Below are 21861 nucleotides of genomic sequence, written 5' to 3' on the forward strand. Positions count from 1 at the left end.
TCAAATTATTTTAATTACGTTATTACGCACATACCATAGGATTAAAAGAGGGGCACTGGTACTGACTTTTGCTCGTGACTATAAAGGAAGTGATGCTCAGCAGTTGTCCGTGCACAGATGGATTTATTAAAGTACATTATACTCAGGCAGCTACAGATCTGCTCCAGCAGAATCCAGTTTGAGTGAGTGAGAGCTTTGCTAAGAGCAACACAGTCTGCGAGGACTTCAAGGCGGAGCGACGTCTCAGACATGAACGGCGTAAATAGATTACACAGACGACGGCAGATGGTCAGCAACTTTCTTGGCACAACTGGTTTGACACTAATTTGAACAGATGGTTGTTGATTTTGCAAATGGAGTCATTGTTCCTTCACAGAAGAGGATATTTGGGGGGAAAAATCCCATATATCTGGTTTGGAAAAGACCTCATCGCAGGATCTGTTGGTACCAGCAGCCGTCTGTACGTCCAGAGATGTGCCTCAGTTTCTGCTGTCAACTGACTTTATTAACTATAAAACTATAGAACTTGATCTATAGGTGTGGATTGATGTAGCGTTGTTAAAAAGCACTTTACATGAATACGTAAACTCCTTCCTATGGCGCAGGAAGCATGAATCTGGTTTGGCCTGCAGAGACTCTCTTGTATAATTGTTCCTGTTATTGAGGATTTTATTTATCCGTCCTCTAGTAAAACAAAAACCACGACGATAACTTTCATGTGGGGCCAGCGCTTGTGTCGTTTAATTGCAATAAAGTGCAAGTATGAATCTCAGTTTTGGAAGTAGCAGCTGCTTCACAGGAAGACTGATGGCATGTGTTGTTTCCCGCCAAGTCATGTGAAGAGACGGCTCATCCTCTGCAGGGCCACGTTGATTTGATTTGATTTTATTCCGAACATGCATGTTAAAAAAAGAGTACAAAAAAGTAAAAAAACAGAATACATATATATATATATATATATATATATATATATATATATATGTAGAGAGAGAGAGAGAGAGCTTTGTGAGGGTGTGCGAAGGAGAGGACGTCCACTTCTTCGCTTCAAGGATGTCGCGAAACGCGATATGAAAGCGATGTCGATACATCTAGCTGGGAAAGGATGGCTGAAAACCGTAACAGCTGGCGTCGTACACTTTATGCTGGTGGCATTGAACTGGAGCAGCGATGGTTTGAAAAACTAACCCGCAAACGCACTAACACTGTTTGACTCATTCAGCTATTAACACTATAATCTCACGTAGATAAATTTGCCATTATTATTGGTCAGACCTCACTGATCCACCAACATGTTCCAAACGGAGTAGGATTGAAGTAAACACTACAGTCCTACCCCTGAATCTACATACATTCTTACATATAACAAGAGTTTCAATAAACTTACTTATAAAACACACATAACCAAACACCCCTACTTTAATAACTATTAAATTTAATGATAATACTCAATTATATGTATATATAAATATAGTCAAAATCAAAACAAATCAAAGCAAACAAAAGAAAACAAAACAAAGGCCCAGAATTTAGTTGTGCTACTATGTATGTATGTACTAATAGAAGTAATTATAATGCATAGTATTACATTATCATTACTTTACTATAATACTACAATATAATAGAGAACAATAGACAGCAATGGTATAATAATATACTTGAATAACTATATAAGAGTAGATATGCTATATATACTGGGTCATATATTTACCTCCAATTATATACATAAAAATTACTATAAATCTATATATCGACATATCTACATATAACTATAAATCAATATATATTAATAGAGGTATAGATACACAAATACTGTACGTATAATATAACTCAATATATCCATATACCTGTATATACCTACATATAACATTTATATCCACAATATACGTCTATATATCTACATATATTAATAAATGTACATATCTACATGTTTATTCGTATCTGTATTTTGAATAAAATGTTTCTTTGTATCTTTTTTTAAATGGTGATGTGTTTCTACTTAGTTTTATCTCCATGTTCAGACTGTTCCACAGTTTCATCCGCAGGTCGACATACAGAAACTCTTCAGTGTTTGTGCGTCTGTTGAGAACTTTAAAGTTAAACTGACCCCTGAGGTTGCAGCTCCCTGTCTTTCAAAAAATACTGTACTCCGTTATGTGTGGTGACGTCTGAAGTCCTTAAGTTTTTTAAAATGCTGCTGGTTAGAAACACGGAGGTCTCAGACGGTAAATCAGCTCCTGGAGGAGATTCCAGGCCTACGTGCTTCATGTTTAGGGTCACGGAGGATAATTCACCCCTCTCCCTCCTATTAGATCACTCCCATTAAACAATTACACTTTTATTGTGGCACGGGGCAGCATCATTACTCTACTGGTTCTGTTTTCCAGGGATCGTTTACATTTTACAGCCAGCCATTACCTGCTTCTGGTTCTGATTATTTGCAGAAATGTGAAACATTTAAAGCTGCATTAATGCAATTTTAAAGTCTAATTTCGTAGTATTTGAATTTCCCTTGGGATTAATAAAGTATCTATCCATCCATCCATCCATCCATCATCCATCCATCCATCCATCCATCCATCCATCCATCCATCCATCCATCCATCCATCCATCCATCCAGTCATTAATATTGGGTAAATTCCACATGAATGCATTTGAAATGGAGAAGTGTGAATAAGAATCAGCTCTCAAATGTCCCACATGTGGCGATCAACACTTTCTCTGTTCCTCATCAATTATTTTCATCATTCTGATGTTCTGTTGTTGTAGTCGGCCTGAATTCCTTCGCTTATCTGAGTTAAATCAGTGGATTGAATCCTCTTTCCCTCTTTGAATCAATAGTGAAGTGGGAGGTTGTTGGGCTTCATTTGGCCGGTCTGGGTTCGACAAACTTTCTCTCAGCTTTGTTCAGGACATATTTCTTTGACTGGGAATCAGAATCAATAAATTAATTTTAGACTTAAAGTTATTCTATGCAACTTCCTAGAGCTAGCAAGAATTTTGAAAGAGGCACCTCTAAGCCCCACCCATTCGGTCCGAATGATACGGATTGGTCCAGGTCCAGGAAGGGAAAGAACCAATCAGATGCCTTCATTTTAAACCACGCCCCCCCCGCCCTGTCCCATGCGCACACTCGCTTCCAGCTGCCCGTGTCCACTTCCCACGGGTCCTCCTGGGCTCACAGTGTCCCAGTGTAACCCCCTCCCTCGGAGGGGCCACGGAGCCCAGTAGTTATTTCCAGAGTGGGCTGGTCCCGCTGTGTGAGAGCGGGGAGCAGAGCCGTTAGCCATCCGGGCTGCTGCTGCAGGACTCTGCCCAGCAGCAGCCCGCGGGGACACGTGAACAACCGCAGCAGCCGTGAAGAGCCGCAGCAGCTCCGGCTCGGAAGCTGTATGGGGGTCCGTGGGGATGTAGGCGTCTCCATCACGGCGAGAGGCTACGGCGTAGGGTACGCCTTAGGCTACGGCGTAGCCGTGGCTCTAGAGCCTGCAGCGCACCGCAGCGCTCCGCCAGCCGCTCCGCCAGCCGCTCCGCCAGCCGCTCCGCCAGCCGCTCCGCCAGCCGCTCCGCCAGCCGCTCCGCCAGCCGCACCGGTTTTCCCTTCTGCAGTGGTCGGTGATGGCTGAATTAATAATAATAATAATAATACATTAGATTTATTTAAGGCGCCTTTCAGGGCACTCAAGGTCACCTTTACAACATTGACTACGTTTCCATACAGTCAAAATTCTGGTTATTGCTAATATTCCGGTTACTGAAACATTGGGAATATTTACATGGTAATTAATCATTCAGGATATCTGGATCAAACCAGCGACGCACGGAGAACGTGATGACGCAATTCCCGTCATTTCCGCTTCTTCTTCCTGTATCCAAATTCAAAACAAATGCTGCTTCGCGCAACTTTTCTCTCACCTTCTTGTAAATCTTCTATCCCGGTACTTTCTACCGTCTACAAATGCAGAAATGTTCATATCCTTCATTACATTTATGAAGTGATTAGTCTCCTCCTGGTCTTGGTTTCTCCGTGTTTATAAGAACTTCCTGGACTCAAAAGACCAGGATTCCTTGTGAACAGAGCATGAGCAGAAAACAAATTCATGTTCCGTTTGATGGGGATATCCCGTTAGGCGTATACATGACCAAATATTCGGGTTTTAAAAGGAGTAACCCAGGGGTTATTCAAAGGGGTTATTGGTGTTTACATGGCCGTGCAAATTCGGGTTATTGCCAATATTCGGGTTTTAAAAGGGTTATTGATGCATGGAAACACAGTCATTGACTAAAAGAGCAAAAAGGACAACAATATAAATGCAATAAAATCAGGAATCAGCAGTATCCGGGTGGGGGTTAAAGTGAGTAGTTTGAACAGGTGGTTTTTAGATGGGATCTGATTGTGATTGGCCGAACGACTCGTGTGTGCTTGTAGCGGTCCGCCCAAGATGTTACTGCAGAGATGCTCTTTCATACACGAGTCACATGAATGATGTTTTGATTCAAACAGCAAAGTTTTCCAGGTGTTTAATACAAACCAAGCAGCTTGTACTTGTAGAGTTCCCGTTGTGCCTTTTCTTTTGTTGCTCTTGTTTGTCCTGACGTTGTCTCCTTCTCGCATTCCTTTTCATGTACAATCACATTATTTTAATTACGTTATTACGCACATAGCATAGGATTAAGAGAGGGGCACTGGTACTGACTTTTGCTCGTGACTATAAAGGAAGTGATGCTCAGCAGTTGTCGTGCACAGATGGATTTATTAAAGTACATTATACTCTGGCAGCTACAGATCTGCTCCAGCAGAATCCAGTTTGAGTGTCTGAGTGAGAGCTTTGCTAAGAGCAACACAGTCTGCGAGGACTTCAAGGCGGAGCGACGTCTCAGACATGAACGGCGTAAATAGATTACACAGACGACGGCAGATGGTCAGCAACTTTCTTGGCACAACTGGTTTGACACTAATTTGAACAGATGGTTGTTGATTTTGCAAATGGAGTCATTGTTCCTTCACAGAAGAGGATATTTGGGGGGAAAAATCCCATATATCTGGTTTGGAAAAGACCTCATCGCAGGATCTGTTGGTACCAGCAGCCGTCTGTACGTCCAGAGATGTGCCTCAGTTTCTGCTGTCAACTGACTTTATTAACTATAAAACTATAGAACTTGATCTATAGGTGTGGATTGATGTAACGTTGTTAAAAAGCACTCTACATGAATACGTAAACTCCGTCCTATGGCGCAGGAAGCATGAATCTGGTTTGGCCTGCAGAGACTCTCTTGTATAATTGTTCCTGTTATTGAGGATTTTATTCATCCGTCTTCTAGTAAAACAAAAACCACGACGATAACTTTCATGTGGGGCCAGCGCTTGTGTCGTTTAATTGCAATAAAGTGCAAGTATGAATCTCAGTTTTGGAAGCAGCAGCTGCTTCACAGGAAGACTGATGGCATGTGTTGTTTCCCGCCAAGTCATGTGTTCGTTGAGAAGAGACGGCTCATCCTCTGCGAAGGCCTCTTATTTTGAACATGCATGTTAAAAAAGAGTACAAAAAAGTAAAAAAACAGAATACAAATATGTATATATATCTATATACATGTACAGCACTTGGGCAGACCTCACGGATCCACCATGATGTTCCAAACGGAGTAGGATTGAAGTAAACACTTATCCAGTCCTACCCCTGAATCTGACATACATTCTTACATATAACAAGAGTTTCAATAAACTTACTTATTTTTTTTTATTTTTTTATTTTTGTTTTTATTTTATTTTATTTTATTTTTTTTAAATAAACTTACTTATAAAACACACATAACCAAACACCCCTACTTTAATAACTGTTCAATATATTGATGTAATACTCAATTATATGTATATATAAATATAGTCAAAATCAAAACAAATCAAGGCAAACAAAAGAGAACAAATCAAACGCTCAGCATTTAGTTGTGCTACTTTGTATGTATGAATTAATAGAAGTAATTATAATGCATAGCATTACATTATCATTACTTTACTATAATACTACAATATAAGGGTGTACATTGTGCAGCTCCCAATTAAGTGAGTGTGATATTGTACATTGATGATTTTCTGTTTCTGGTGTCTTATAATCCTGTAAGGGATGGGTCTTCGGACATGACACCAAAATAAAACTCATTCATTCATTCATTCATTCATTCATTCATTCATTCATTCATTCATTCATTCATTCATTCATTCAATAATATACTTGAATAACTATATAAGAGTAGATATGCTGTATATACTGGTTCATATATTTACCTCCAATTATATAGATAAAAATTACTATAAATATAAATAAAATATATATCGACATATCTACATATAACTATAAATCAATATATATTGATAGAGATATAGATACACAAATACTGTACATATAATATAACTCAATATATCCATATACATACCTACTGTACATATAACATATCTAAACCCATAATATACATTTATATATCTACATATATTAATAAATGTACATATCTACATGTTTATTCGTATCTGTATTTTGAATAGAATGTTTTTTTGCATCTTTTTTTAAATGGTGATGTGTTTCTACTTAGTTTTATCTCCATGTTCAGGCTGTTCCACAGTTTCATCCGCAGGTCGACATATATAATATATAATAATATATATATATATATACATATATAATACAGAAACTCTTCAGTGTTTGTGCGTCTGTTGAGAACTTTAAAATTAAACTGACCCCTGAGGTTGCAGCCTCCATGTCTTTCAAAACATACTGTACTCCGTTATGTGTGGTGACGTCTGAAGTCCTTAAAGTTTTTTAAATGCTGCTGGTTAGAAACACGGAGGTCTCAGACGGTAAATCAGCTCCTGGAGGAGATTCCAGCCCTACGTGCTTCATGTTTAGGGTCACGGAGGATAATTCACCCGTCTCCCTCCTATTAGATCACTCCCATTAAACAATTACACTTTTATTGTGGCACGGGGCAGCATCATTACTCTACTGGTTCTGTTTTCCAGGGATCGTTTACATTTTACAGCCAGCCATTACCTGCTTCTGGTTCTGATTATTTGCAGAAATGTGAAACATTTAAAGCTGCATTAATGCAATTTTAAAGTCTAATTTCGTAGTATTTGAATTTCCCTTGGGATTAATAAAGTATCTATCCATCCATCCATCCATCCATCATCCATCCATCCATCCATCCATCCATCCATCCATCCATCCATCCATCCATCCATCCATCCATCCAGTCATTAATATTGGGTAAATTCCACATGAATGCATTTGAAATGGAGAAGTGTGAATAAGAATCAGCTCTCAAATGTCCCACATGTGGCGATCAACACTTTCTCTGTTCCTCATCAATTATTTTCATCATTCTGATGTTCTGTTGTTGTAGTCGGCCTGAATTCCTTCGCTTATCTGAGTTAAATCAGTGGATTGAATCCTCTTTCCCTCTTTGAATCAATAGTGAAGTGGGAGGTTGTTGGGCTTCATTTGGCCGGTCTGGGTTCGACAAACTTTCTCTCAGCTTTGTTCAGGACATATTTCTTTGACTGGGAATCAGAATCAATAAATTAATTTTAGACTTAAAGTTATTCTATGCAACTTCCTAGAGCTAGCAAGAATTTTGAAAGAGGCACCTCTAAGCCCCACCCATTCGGTCCGAATGATACGGATTGGTCCAGGTCCAGGAAGGGAAAGAACCAATCAGATGCCTTCATTTTAAACCACGCCCCCCCCGCCCTGTCCCATGCGCACACTCGCTTCCAGCTGCCCGTGTCCACTTCCCACGGGTCCTCCTGGGCTCACAGTGTCCCAGTGTAACCCCCTCCCTCGGAGGGGCCACGGAGCCCAGTAGTTATTTCCAGAGTGGGCTGGTCCCGCTGTGTGAGAGCGGGGAGCAGAGCCGTTAGCCATCCGGGCTGCTGCTGCAGGACTCTGCCCAGCAGCAGCCCGCGGGGACACGTGAACAACCGCAGCAGCCGTGAAGAGCCGCAGCAGCTCCGGCTCGGAAGCTGTATGGGGGTCCGTGGGGATGTAGGCGTCTCCATCACGGCGAGAGGCTACGGCGTAGGGTACGCCTTAGGCTACGGCGTAGCCGTGGCTCTAGAGCCTGCAGCGCACCGCAGCGCTCCGCCAGCCGCTCCGCCAGCCGCTCCGCCAGCCGCTCCGCCAGCCGCTCCGCCAGCCGCTCCGCCAGCCGCTCCGCCAGCCGCACCGGCGCTCTCCGGGATGGAGACGCCGGTGGGCAGGATGCACGCTTGGGTGGGCACAGCCCCCCCCTGCCCCCCCTAAAACCGGCCTCGCTTACAGGTGAATGAGACATGGGGTAGTTTTGCTGTAAATGTGCTGTCCAAAATGTTCAATAATCGTATGCGCATTCGTGTTTGTGGGGGCGTGGCTTTGGACGGAGCGCTCGTGGGTGGGGGCGGGGCCGGCGGGGCTTAGAGGAGGCGGCACTTTCAAATCTTGCTAGCTCTAGGAAGTTGCATAGAATAACTTTAATTTTATGTTCTTTCTTGAATAAACCAGTTTGCAAAGAAGAGGCTCGGTTGCATCTGCAGTGTAGCTCCTGTGTCTGTGCATGAAGACGGTCTGTGCTCTTAACTTCTGTTTCAGGAGAGTTTAACGTGCTGTTTTAAGTTATGGATGTGCATTTTTAAACCATATTTATAACCGTTTTTTGTGCCTGACCACGAGAACAAAGCTGCCATTGTGTGTGAGAACAGTGTTTGATGTGCGTCACGTTCTCTCTCTCTCTCTCTCAGATAATCCAATAAATAAGTCGTGATGGCGTTTAATACGTGGAAATGTTAATTCCACATGTGCTGTCGCTCTGCCGGAGCCTCTCTGATCTCTGAGTCCAACCGGCGGTTAGAACTCCTGCTTTTACGAGTTTACTGGTTACTGGTGGAGCTGCAGCTGAACCAAACATCTCCCACTCTCACCCCCGCCCCGGTCCAGCCCGCAGAGGAACATCCAGCTGTGTTTGTCTCGTTTACGACGGCGTGAGATGTTTGGTTGTGGTCAGACAGCAGCTCCTCGGGTCCATCGTCCCTTGTTAGGGCTGGGCGATATATTGAGATTTTAATATATATCGATATATTTTCAAACGCGATATGGTACGAGAAAATATCGTTTATATCGATTTAAAAAAATATATATATATATATTTTTTAATGATTTTGATATAGCTTATTTTGTGACAAATTGACTTGAATGTTTTATTTGAGATTTGCACAAATGTTTTGTTATTTGCACAACTGTCAACCTCAGTGGAAAAGTCTGCCTGTTACTGTCTACATTGTATTAATTGCACAGTGTATTTTAATTTAATTGTTATGCAGGAAAGGGATATTTGTTTTATTTTATTCAAGAAGCATTTTTATTCTATATATGCAGGCAGTTTATTTTTATTTCATTTGTTTTATACATTTTGATATTGTGCAGACCTCTGTTAATAAAGGAACCTGTGTGACATTTGGCACGAGGCTTTGTATTAAAACTGACTGTTTTTTTAGGGTTTGCCTCAGAAAAAAATGAAGCTAACAGAGATGCTAACAGAGATGCTATGCTATAATGCTTTGGGGGAAACCCCAATTAAGGCACAGAAAAAATATGGATATATATCGAGTATCGCCATTTAGCTAGAAAATATCGAGATATGACTTTTGGTCCATATCACCCAGCCCTATCCCTTGTGCTCGGCTCAGAAACACTAGAGCGGCTTCTTTAAAGACCCGGCTGGTGTGACACGGTTCAGCATCATCTCTGCCCGCTGTGGCCTTGGAGGTGTCGTTACTCACCGTGACAGATTCACCACAGACAGGACAAGTAACCGGGAACATCTCAGTGTCCAGGGACTCACGTGGTTAATAACACGCTACTTTAAGACACGTGTTTGCTGTTTGGACTCATGTTTGCATCAGTGTTGGTGTCTGACCTCATGAGGGCTGATGTCACTGCTGACCAACTACACCAAACTCATGAAACTTTTAAGTTCTGCGTGACGTGTGTCCAGTTAAAGACACAGCTACGTGTGAAGTGCACTGAGCCAACTTATATATATATTTTTACACAATCAAACACAGTCTGGTTCTGATGAAATAGTGCGTTACGATGTGTGTTACTGGCAGGGTGTGATTTGCCGGTGGGGATGGTGGGGATTTCCCCCCTCTGGTTTACACGTCCTACCCTCTGCTGAATTATTTTTATCCTCATGGGGACAAAATATACCCCCCCACCCAAAGTATTTTCACCATTACATCGTAATTATTAACAAGTAATAACAACCAAAATACACAGTTCATTCTGCTTGTGTGTGATTTTGATACCGGGAGCGAGTCGCGCAGAAAGCAGTTTTATTTTGAAAACCAACCAGATTTTCTTGCATTCCAAAAGTCCGACTTCCGGCCCTGCAAAATAAAAGATACAGTCAGTCAAATGAATGAAAAAATGAAAAGAATCCAGAGCAGCAAATCCTCATATTTTACAGGATCCCAAGCAAAAATCCTGAGAAAAAATGCGACAGAAGATGAAACAGGATCTGACATTGCTGATTGCAGCTCCCATGTTTTCTATTAAACTGATATCGAGAAAGAATTAAAAAAATATTAATTTTGTTTATTTATTTTTATTCGGCACATTTAAAAACAATATTAGGAGAAAATATTTCTGCAAATGCAGTGGTTCAGTTCATGTTCAAAATAGGCCTACCGCCTACGTTATGTAGCTTAAGTGTAATGTTTACACAGAAAACCAGTTTTCATATCGCCTTTACTGTTGGCCCGCTGTTGGGTGGTAATTTTTCTGAAAAAAAATGTTTCTCAAATTTACCCCCCCCCTCTGGTTTTTTCACAAATCGCACCCTGATTACTGGTAAATCACCAGTCCGGTTGTGGCCTGAGTGTCATATTCTAGGTGAAATTGAACAGATGGAAAAAGCCAAACAATGTAACGCAGCACACAAGCTTGTTCATACAGTAGGTTGCTTTGGTTAAATTAAAAAATGGTGATTTTATGTTTAAAGTAACGGCTTCTGTTAAATTAAACATTCACTTTCTCTGATGAGGCTTCCTAAATTAGACAAATTCGGGTGCTTTCTGTGGAAGTTGAAGGCATCGCAGGATCTGTTGGTACCAGCAGCCGTCTGTGCGTCCAGAGGAGACGTGCTTCAGTTTCTGCTGTCAACTGACTTTTTTTTTAACTATAAAACTTGATCTATAGGTGTGGATTGATGTAACATTGTTAAAAAGCACTTTACATGACACTTGTATAATTGTTGATGTTGATTTTATGTGTAAAGTAATGGTTTCTGTTAAATTAAACATTCACTTTCTCTGATGAGGCTTCCTAAATCAGACAAGTTCAAGGGCTTTCTCTGGAAGTTGAAGTATTTTATTAGAAAATGAGCTTATACTGACATCATGTGGCCGAATCAGGGCATCGTAACTAAAGTCTGCTGCTCTGTCGTCGCTGTTTTATCTTTTATTTTTTAATGCATCAACACACCTTTTCCAAATGAACTGATCAGCATCAGTTCATCGAGCTCTGCACAAGTTCATGACCCATTAACCTGAGCCAGGTGTGTTTGAGCGGGGAAACATTTAAATCATACAGGACATGTCTGACTATAACTACAGTCTACACTAGTTGGACTGAAGACTAAGATCGTAGAGTGTAGTTACTGTGGCGTTTCAGCATTAAACGATGAGGCGGTTTCGTGACTTTAAGACCATTTAAATCACTTTTTTGCATGTCTTTGCAGAGCAACCAGCGGCTGAGCAGCAGTCAGTCCAGTCAGCTCCTGTCCACGCCGGTGGTGTCCGTCACCACGCCCAGCCTGAACCACCAGACGCTGGTTTACTCCGGCATCAGCTCCGGCATCAGCTCCGGCATCAGCTCCTACAGCAACGGTACCTGCTGGTTATCACTCATCTCCACAAACGTAGCTCCAGCAGGTTTTATCATGAGGGGCTGCAGGAACTAAACATTGCAGGGACTGAATACCGTATTGATCAGAATAAATCGGCTCATCCTCTAGTCAGGGTTTAGACATCTAAACATTCACAACAAACTGTGCTGCAGTAAACCCAGATGTGCCGTTACAGCTGGAGGTCTAAACACAATCTGAAGAAATTGGTTCAAATTCAGGACGAGTGTGGAAATGAATGAGATGAAGAGGCAGCCAGAGTTGGAAAAGAAGTCCTTTATTCAACAAAAATTAAAAGCTGCACAGGCAGAAATCCAGAGAGAAATGTACAAAAAAGGAAAAACTGGAATAAAAAACCTCAAAAAGAGAAGAGGTTAAACACGCAGATGGACAGACCAGCAGGGAGGATGTATGCAGACAAACTCAGTTGCAAATGACCTGCAGAGACTGGCTAATTTTTAATTTTTTTATTTTTTTATTTAACCTTTATTTAACCAGGAATAATCCCATTGAGATTAAAATCTCTTTTGCAAGGGGGTCCTGGCCAAGAAGGCACTACAATAGATCCACATCAGTTACACATTGAGAACATTGAACAACGTCAACAAAACAGATATAAAAAACAGCTAAAACAGTTTGGCAATCACATCACTACAGTATAATCACTCAATGTTTGATAAAAGAACATGTGCATTCAGTAGTCAGATAGACCTTGATCCTAGCTTTAAAATCTACCAAACTTGGGAGAGAAGTAAAACAGGGCAAAGCAAGCAAGAGAGACTTTCAAAATAAAACAGGAAGGAACCAAACCAAAAGGCTCGATGGCTGTAGATTAATTCGCCTCAGTGACTCCTAACATCAGGCCACCGTTGGAAAGCAGATGTTTTGGACGTGGTGGTTCAGTTAGATCAACTACATCAGCGTGATGAGACTAATTTAGTGAGTGTAATAAAAAAATAATGGTCTTACACTTGCAGATCATTAAATAATGAAAATAACCAGAGTTATGGCCTCACAAGTGACTAATCACTTCATCCACCCTGTATTTTTATCAGATGGGATATATTACTGAACTATTTTTATTTAGTAATGTTTACCTCCTGTTAAAAATATATTCAGATTATGAAACTGAAACATAAAAGGCAACCATTATATCTTTAATGTCTAACCCCCTCTAGTTTAACCCTCTATAGGCCGGGAGATTAAATACTTAAACTCTAAATGGTTATTAAAGGACGTTTATTGGCTTTGTGACTTTTTTCTTGTAATAATTATAGTTACCAAATAAGGTCACTTGGCCTGTAAAGGGGTAATATTTTCAGGATCTACATTTAAGTGGGATAAAAGCGATGGTCTATTAAATAATTCAAACGTGTCAAGACTGGAATCTTGGTCGTTTAAGTTAGGTTAGCTTATAACTTATATCTGTCTGTGTTTAATCATTCATTCTGCTTTTAAACTCTGACTTTTAAATGCATTTTTAATGCTTTTACGTAAAGCACTTTGAATAGTGACGTAGATGAAACGTGCTATAGGAATAAACCTGCCGTGCCCGGTTAAGGGAAAGTATCTTGAACTTAAGGTCCCTAGAAACATTAAGCATCTAATGAAAATGAACATTTTGGACCTGATGGATAAACTTAAGCAGATATCATGAAATCAGAAGATAGTTTCCTTTATGAATTTGTGAATTTCCTTTATGAATATTTTTAAATCTCCCCCAAAACCAGCCTGTTTACCTTCCCAGTCCCCTTTTCTTAAATGTTGAATTCAGTTATTAAGGCCATTTGTGCAGACACTACGCATTTCCAAAATCTACTTGTACAAGGACATAAAAAGGACATATTCAGATGTTACTGTTGTGCAGCAAATGTGGAGGACCATGTTTTGGCGGTCAGACTCCTTTAATGACGTCTGACCAAGAGACTCTGAATAAAAACTCAGTTCAGTTCATCTTGAGCGACTTATTATTACTTTATTATCAGTGAAGTGCTGCTTGTGGGTACAGCTTCATTCTTAGAAATCAAAAATAAGATTCTGACATCAAAACATCTGCAGTAGGGATGGGCAGTATGGACTAAAAAATGTATCACGATAATTTCTGGCATTTATCCCGATAACCATAAAAAAAATACCAATAAAAAAACGTTATCAACGGGAATTTATCCTTCTTTCTTTCTTTCTTTCTTTCTTTCTTTCTTTCTTTCTTTCTTTCTTTCTTTCTTTCTTTCTTTCTTTCTTTCTTTCTTTTTTTCTTTCTGGCTCATTTCCTTCCTTCCTTCCTTCCTTCCTTCCTTCCTTCCTTCCTTCCTTCCTTCCTTCCTTCCTTCCTTCCTTCCTTCCTTCCTTCCTTCCTTCCTTCCTTCCTTCCTTCCTTCCTTCCTTCCTTCCTTCCTTCCTTCCTTCCTTCCTTCCTTCCTTCCTTCCTTCCTTCCTCCCTTCCTTCCTTCCTCCCTTCCTTCCTTCCTTCCTTCACGTTGTGCGTGGATTTAAAGCAGAACCATAAATCAGTTTTACACAAAAACTTCATCAACAGGAATTTATCGTTTTTAACGCAAGATGACAAATTCTTACCGTAGGGAATTTTTTTGACGGTTTATCGTGAACGGTAAAATATCGCCCATCCCTAATCTGCAGCACCAAATATCTCTGAGCTTACTTCTGTGAAGCATCTTCGCAGTTTTAAACCAACATCCAAAGTTTGTGGATTTGAGGAAAAGGGACTTTGTTCCACTAGAGGTCCTTACATACGTAAATATGCATCAGCTTGTCGTCTTCTACAGTCCCAGTGTTTCTCTAACATGCAAGAAAGTCATTTAGTGCTGCAACATATTTATGGATTTACTTCTAAATCTCATTTCTCAAACAATAGCTGCTAGTTTATCTACAAATGCATGGAGTGCTGCTGGGTGAGAAACAAAAAAAGTGTTTACTTCAGGTGCTCTTCGGCATGTGGGTCAAAAAGATTGAAAAACAATTGAGAAAAACCGAGGCACTCAAGAAGATAGAAAAATATAAAAAGCCTTTATTTAATCATGGCTTTGTAAAAGTAAAAAAATATCAACATGTAATGCTGTTGGCATTTTTTTACTTTTACAAAGTCATGATTAAATAAAGGCTTTTTATATTTTTATATCTTCTTGAGTGCCTCGGTTTTTCTCAATTGTTTTTCAATAGCTGCTAGTTATCTAGTTGTGTGGATCAGAACAAATATTAGAGGTTCATCCTTTGTTTTTTTTAATGTTTTTGCTTTTGTTTCAATTGATAAAAATGCTATGATTTAAAAAAAGCTTAATTCCAGTGATTTTTATCCAATATTTACCTCTTTTTTACGGAGCTGCTGCCTAATTCCACTGTACATGTACATTGATAATAAAGGCTTTCTATTCTATTCTATTTCTATTCTATTTATCTTTCTAGCAGAGCTTCTGTGTTTCACAGCAGATAGGATCGGTTTCACTTGTACCAACTGTTGCATGTTAATGAAAGTTAGGTTATTCCAGGTGTTTTAGCAGCTAATGAGAACGACGTTTCACCTCTAATTCCTCTGAGAGCTGTGATGTGACTCGTCTCCTCCGTCTCCGTCAGATTACTCCCTGAACAGCGCGGACATGTCGGGCTTCAGCTCGGACCCGTCTCTGGGCTCCATGACGGCGTGGGAGCAGCAGCTCAGCTCCCTGGGGTGAGTGTGTGATGCTGCTCATCTCTGTGATTTTTGTTAGAATTAGAAATATTACAAATATATTTTAAAGCATTTAGTGATCCAGAGAGTCCAGTCACTTTTCTTTAAACAAGATACTCTACTGCAAACTGAAAAAAACAACAACTGAAACAGGCGCTCGCATCAGCATCAGCATCAGTATCAGTATCAGCATCAGAATCAGCATCAGCATCAGCATCAGCATCAGCATCAGCATCAGCATCAGCATCAGCATCAGCATCAGTATCAGCATCAGCATCAGCATCAGCATCAGTATCAGCATCAGCATCAGTATCAGTATCAGTATCAGCATCAGCAGACATGGACGTATCACAAGCAGCGTTATCTCCTCAACATCTGCGTCTAAATTCAACAGCGTGCTGACTAACGGTCCGAGTGTTAACTGAAAACCTTTAATAATTTACAACTTATAAAACCAACATCTGTATTTCTGCAGTGCATACACTTGATTCAAGATTCAAGATTCAAGACAACTTTATTTATCCCTTGAAGGGCAATTTGATTCGGCAGCTCGCGCCCAAACACACACATAACAAACACATAACACATTCAATAGAAACACAGAGAGAAAGTTGGTGAGGTCAGCAAAGTCTGGGTTTTTGTTCGGATTTAACATTATTAGATTATATAGATTAATAGATATATGATAATATTAAACTGAAAGTGTCGGATCATACACTCAGGTCACATTTTGACAGGTGAAAACCTAAAAATCCCTTGAACAGGATTTATGTGCAAAGTTACCATGGCAACTGTAAACAGGACAACATGTGTAGCAGGAGCTTTTGTAAAGATTTTGGGATGTCAGGGTAGTGTTTTCATTCCTTACATCATCTCATTATTGCTCTTCAGGTGACTTGATACGTCCAGTAAAACCTCAGATCTGCTGCTTATACTCGTCCCTTACTAGTAGGATATTTTAAAGAGGTTTTAAAGAGTTTTTAAAGACTGCATTTGGCCACCCGTCTGTTTTACAACTGATTTTAAGGTTTTTATATTTGCTTATATACCAATAAACTAAAAGGTTTTAGTTTAGTTTTAGTTTTAGTCTATCCAACTTGCTTTCAAACCCTCCAAAATCATCTGATCTTATGCAAGATTTAGATTTTACCCAGAGCAGGAAGTGAACTGACGTCCATGAAAAAGCCTCCTGAGGACCAGAAGACGGAGTTTTTAAAAGCAGACATTCTCACCTGATTTTAATTTATTCTTTATTTGTTTGTCTGTTTATTCATGAATTTTTCCGACTTTACACCATGATACATGTCTTTATTTGACTGTAATCTGGTCCAATTGTATTGGCTTTACTTTGTTTTGTACTATGTTTTTATAACTAGCCTGTTTTAGGTATTTCTATTGTATTTTTATCTGATAATATTTTATAGGTCCATTATATAATTCACAGATTCACAAACATGTTGAAAAGGCTTTTATAAGGTTATGGAACTGCAGTATTTTAGGATAAAGTGAGTTCCTCCGCCACCAGGGGGCGCCGTCACTCCACATCACTGTACACTCTATATACTATATATACATATATATTTATATCTATAAGCTTTGTTTTGGTTTATGCTACATTCTGCTCCTTTTATCATATTTTTTAAGATGTCTATTTTAACTATTATTTAATTATCTAGTTTTTTTTCTAAAGTATTTTTTGTTTTACTGTCTAAAGTTTATCATAGAGATACAAAACATTATTTATAAACAGGTATATGGAAGAGGAAATGGGTTAACGAGGAGTGTGAGAAACAAATAAAATAGGGAAAAAGGTATATTATACTTGATATGTTTAGATATTTATGTGGATATTTATGTAGTATATATTATATGTTGAGAGGAATAGTTATGTAGTTTATATAGTGTATATTTATATAGATTTATATAATATTTGTATTTTCTATATATTGATATAATTATGTAATATTTATATTTTCTATATGCTCATATGGATAATTATGTAGTAATAGGCATGTTTATGTAGTATTTATATGGACTATATTTATATGGATATTGTGTAGATATAATAATAGCAATAATGTAAATTCATAGAGTTATAAAGGGGTAGGAACTAGGAAAAAGTGTAAACTTCTTCCTAGTCCTTTTTTCGAACATATGTGAATATGAAGATGTAAATGTTTATTTTTATTTATTTATTTTTATATATATACATGTTCGAAATAAAAATTAATAAATTCATTCATTCATTCATAGAGAGGAGGTCACTCGATAAGCCCTCTCAGGCTTCTGACCTCTCCAGCACATTTTCTTTTATGCTGTTTTTTTTTTTATTATTATTTCTTTTTTATTTTCTTTAAACACACTCCATTGTATTTTTTTCTTTTCTTCTTTCAAAAATGTGCAAATAAATAAATAAAATAAAATAAAATAAAATCAGTTCCTCATCCGTCTCTCCTGTCTCCTGCAGGTCAGGGGCTTCCAGCCTTCCCATCAGCACCAACCACAGCATCAGCATCAAGGCAGAGCCCATATCCCCGCCGCGGGAGCAGCTCAGCCAGCCGGGCTACAGGAACCATCCGCAGGGGGGCCACCCTCAGGGCCATCAGGGCCATCAGGGCCCCCATCAGGGCCACCTTCACCCCTCCACCTCCTCCTCCACCCGGCCAGACAGCGTCAGCTCCTCCTGCAGCTCCCAGGACGGCGGCAGCGACCGTGAGGAGCAGCAGCGGGGCCCGGACCTCCATCCACTGGCCCCGGGCCGGCCCGAGGGCCCAGATCTCCACCCGCTGGCTGCTCGGTCCGAGGGCCGCCAGAGCCCGGCGCTGAAGCGGATGAGGATGGACAGCTGGGTGACATAAACCCCCGAGTCGTCCGGACAAACGGGAGGGAGGGACGCTGTTATGCAAATAAATGGTGGATTTTATCCATGTGTTTTTGTTTAAATTGACATGTTCTGTTAAATTTGTCAAAAACAGTTTACTGGTACTTTATAAAATCACACTTTTTGGACGAAAAAACCACAACAAAGATAATGACAGCAACATGGATCAGTAATGTGGGTCAAATTGCAGTACAATCAATGATTTCCTGATCAAGTAGGACACGCCGCCGGGGGGCGGCTGGAGGAGCCGCCGCTCGTCTCGTCGTGTTTTAGCAGAGAAACGCGGCTCAGCGTCTCCCGCTCGGCAACAGCCAGTGTTCTGCCATTTTGCCAAAAAATGCTCCCTAATGGTTTTCTACCTTTGTAGAGCTACAATTTTACTGTGTTTTACTTTTACCCAAGTGGTCCTTGTCTCTTGCCAGGCCGTCATTGTAAATAAGAATGTTCTTAATGACCTGCCTGGCAAAAACAAAGGCCAATGACTGAATGAATATCAAATAAAGCCATAGAATTATTGTTTTTTTCCTCTTTATCGTATAATGTTCACAAAGTGTAATTCAATTCATGTCATGGGTCGTGTATTTTGAAGGATCAAATACTCAACATCCCATATTATCAATTTTACATGGTGCAAGAAATGATTGGCGTCAAAATGGACTGTGTGCATGTGCAGAACCACAAAGTAGCATTTCTCTGCAGGTAGCAAAGATTGGCAGAACACCGGGTCACGTCTGATCTCTCAGGGTTTGAAGCGTCCAAGCAGTCCGACACGAAAGCAATACCCCCCCACCCCGTCGTCTCTGTCTCTTTCTAACAACACTTATTTATATCAGCCAAAGCAGTATACTGTTGTCTGTTTGTTCGTTGGTTTTTATGTGTACAATATTTCCTCCAGATGTTTAAATGAAAAAGCTCTATGGCCACTTGTATGTACAACCACATGTCTTTGTTGTTTTGTATATACTATCTTTAATATACAGTATATCACACTCGCTGTAACTGCAGTGTCGTCAGTCTGTCCTGCTGGTTTTAAAAACTACACTTTTGCTGATCATCGTGTTTGCAACGACTTTCCTTAGTAGTCATACAGGACTGTCTCAGAAAATTAGAATATTGTGATAAAGTCCTTTATTTTCTGAAATGCAAAAATGTCATACATTCTGTATTCATTACAAATCAACTGAAATATTGCAAGCCTTTTATTATTTTAATATTGCTGATCATGGCTTACAGTTTAAGAAAACTCAAATATCCTATCTCAAAAAATTTTAATATTCTGGGAATCTTAATCTTAAACTGTAAGCCATAATCAGCAATATTAAAATAATAAAATGCTTGCAATATTTCAGTTGATTTGTAATGAATCCAGAATGTATGACATTTTTGTTTTTTTAATTGCATTACAGAAAATAAAGAACTTTATCACAATATTCTAATTTTCTGAGACAGTCCTGTATGTCTGTTGGGTAAATCTGGACGACAGACTCTGGAAAACAGTTTGCCAAAATACTAAAAGTATTAAGCCTCTCTTGAGAGGAAAGCAATGCTTTAAAAAAAAAAAAAAAAAACAATATTTTTTTTATTATTTTTCACAGCAAAGCAGCAAAAACAACAATGAAAACAATACAGAGCTCCCAAAGGTCCTATATCCGGTAGAATGAAATGTGTTTGTCCCTCAGGGCAGAGGAAAAGGCCTCAAACGGGATGACATTTGTTACAGTTTGCAGCCTTTGAGATAAAGTGGGAGCCTGATAAAAGATCACAATAACCAGAATGCATTTTCGAGCCCAGTGCAACAGAATATGTAAAAGATCTTTGTTACTGAAGTCAGCTGGAAACTCTTCCTCTAATCCCAACAGGCAAGTCCTCGGGCCAAAGTGTAAAGGACATTTAAAAATGTTATAGAACAGTGAAATAATTGTAGACCAAACTTGCTGAAAGTGAGGACAACTCCATAAACGGTGAAAGTCTATGACATTTAATCCAAGCATCGGTAAAGTTTGGGTTCATTCTATGATTAGTTTAGTTTAGTTTAGTTTTTTTGTAGTTTATTTCGAACATGTAAAAAAAAACAAGAAAACAAATCTGGTGGGTATTCCACCACATAAAGAAAAAAAACATTTCAAGTTACATGTTCGAAAAGGAGTGGAGGAAGTATAAACTTATTTAATCCCAACCCCTTTCCACAAATGAACATAAATTATGTCTGTATTTATTTTTATACTATACACTAATTTGTATGAATATATATCATTTTTACAAAAATAACCTGTTTAATACAAGATGTAAGCTCTATCATAAATATAATATCACTATGATATAAATATAATATAAATATTATGGAGTGCAAAATCTTAAATTGTCTTTCCCATATTGAATTGGATGCAAGAACACTAGTGGAGCGGCTAAACAAAGTATCCCAAGCATCTGGTTCTATTATACTACCCAGGTCCAACTGCCACTTGGCTATAGCTGAAAACAGTGCTTTTAAATGAAATTAGCGATTATTATTCCTAAGATTTGTTTATTTAGAATCAGAATCAGGATCAGAAATAAGTTTATTGCCAAGTCGTTTAACAATGCAATACAAAAGAACAAATAATATTATTAAAAGAGAAACTGTACAACATTTTAAAACCACTAAATAAGTATGAAGGCAGACACATCTGAAACGTAACATACATATCTGAAAGCTTAACTAGGTTCTCTTTAACGTCATTAAGGCTGCATGTGACTGTCACGGTGATGTGCAGTGAAATTACATGAAATCAGGCGGCAGATGTGAAGTCATGTTAAATAATTTGTGGGAAACTTGTGTTGTAGGAAAGTGCAATCATGCAAATGCAAAAACTAATGTGCTTTAAAGTCAGTGAGATTAAATGTGTGCAGGTTTTAAAGCACTAATTCAACAATTCAACAGCAGCACACAGCAGACCTCCACGTAGGCAGCATGCGTGGAAGCAGCAACGGGATGACCAGGGATGGGGGGGGGGGGGGGGCGGGAACATAGGCCAGAACGCAGCTCCCGAGGCTCCAGCCTGCAAACATGCACAAAAGAGAAAAAAGGGGGGGCCGGCACAAGAAACTACAGGAACGATGGACAAAAACGATAGCTATGAGATATTTATAATAAATAAAAATGGTAATGGAGAAGAGAGGAAGGGAAAAGGAGAGGAGAAGAAGGGTGAGAGGCACCGCCCAGCGGATCATGTCGGTCCCCCCTGCAGCATAAGCCTATAGCAGCATATCTACTGCGAAGCTATATTTGAGACTAACTATTATAGTTTTGTTCTATAGCTGCAACTATGACTACTGACTCTAACACACTAGAGTTTACACTAACTAGAGATTTACCAACACCAGCTAGAG

At 39.4% G+C, this 21861-nt stretch overlaps 1 protein-coding gene across 5 annotated transcripts in view; it reads left to right on the top strand.

Moving 5' to 3' along the window:
* Positions 1-19466, top strand: part of LOC133421745 (myocyte-specific enhancer factor 2A-like) — a 121332-nt gene extending 101866 nt beyond the window's left edge. For all 5 annotated transcript variants that reach the window (XM_061711509.1, XM_061711501.1, XM_061711517.1 and 2 more), the window contains 3 exons: positions 11765-11912; positions 15518-15611; positions 18079-19466. In XM_061711509.1, the coding sequence (XP_061567493.1) occupies positions 11765-11912; positions 15518-15611; positions 18079-18469 (633 nt within the window). In that variant the 3' untranslated portion in view covers positions 18470-19466. The remainder of the gene's footprint in view (positions 1-11764; positions 11913-15517; positions 15612-18078) is intronic.
* Positions 19467-21861: the final 2395 nt, after the last annotated feature.

This window comes from Cololabis saira, chromosome 2, assembly GCF_033807715.1.
Source record: "Cololabis saira isolate AMF1-May2022 chromosome 2, fColSai1.1, whole genome shotgun sequence".
Lineage (NCBI taxonomy): Eukaryota > Metazoa > Chordata > Actinopteri > Beloniformes > Belonidae > Cololabis > Cololabis saira.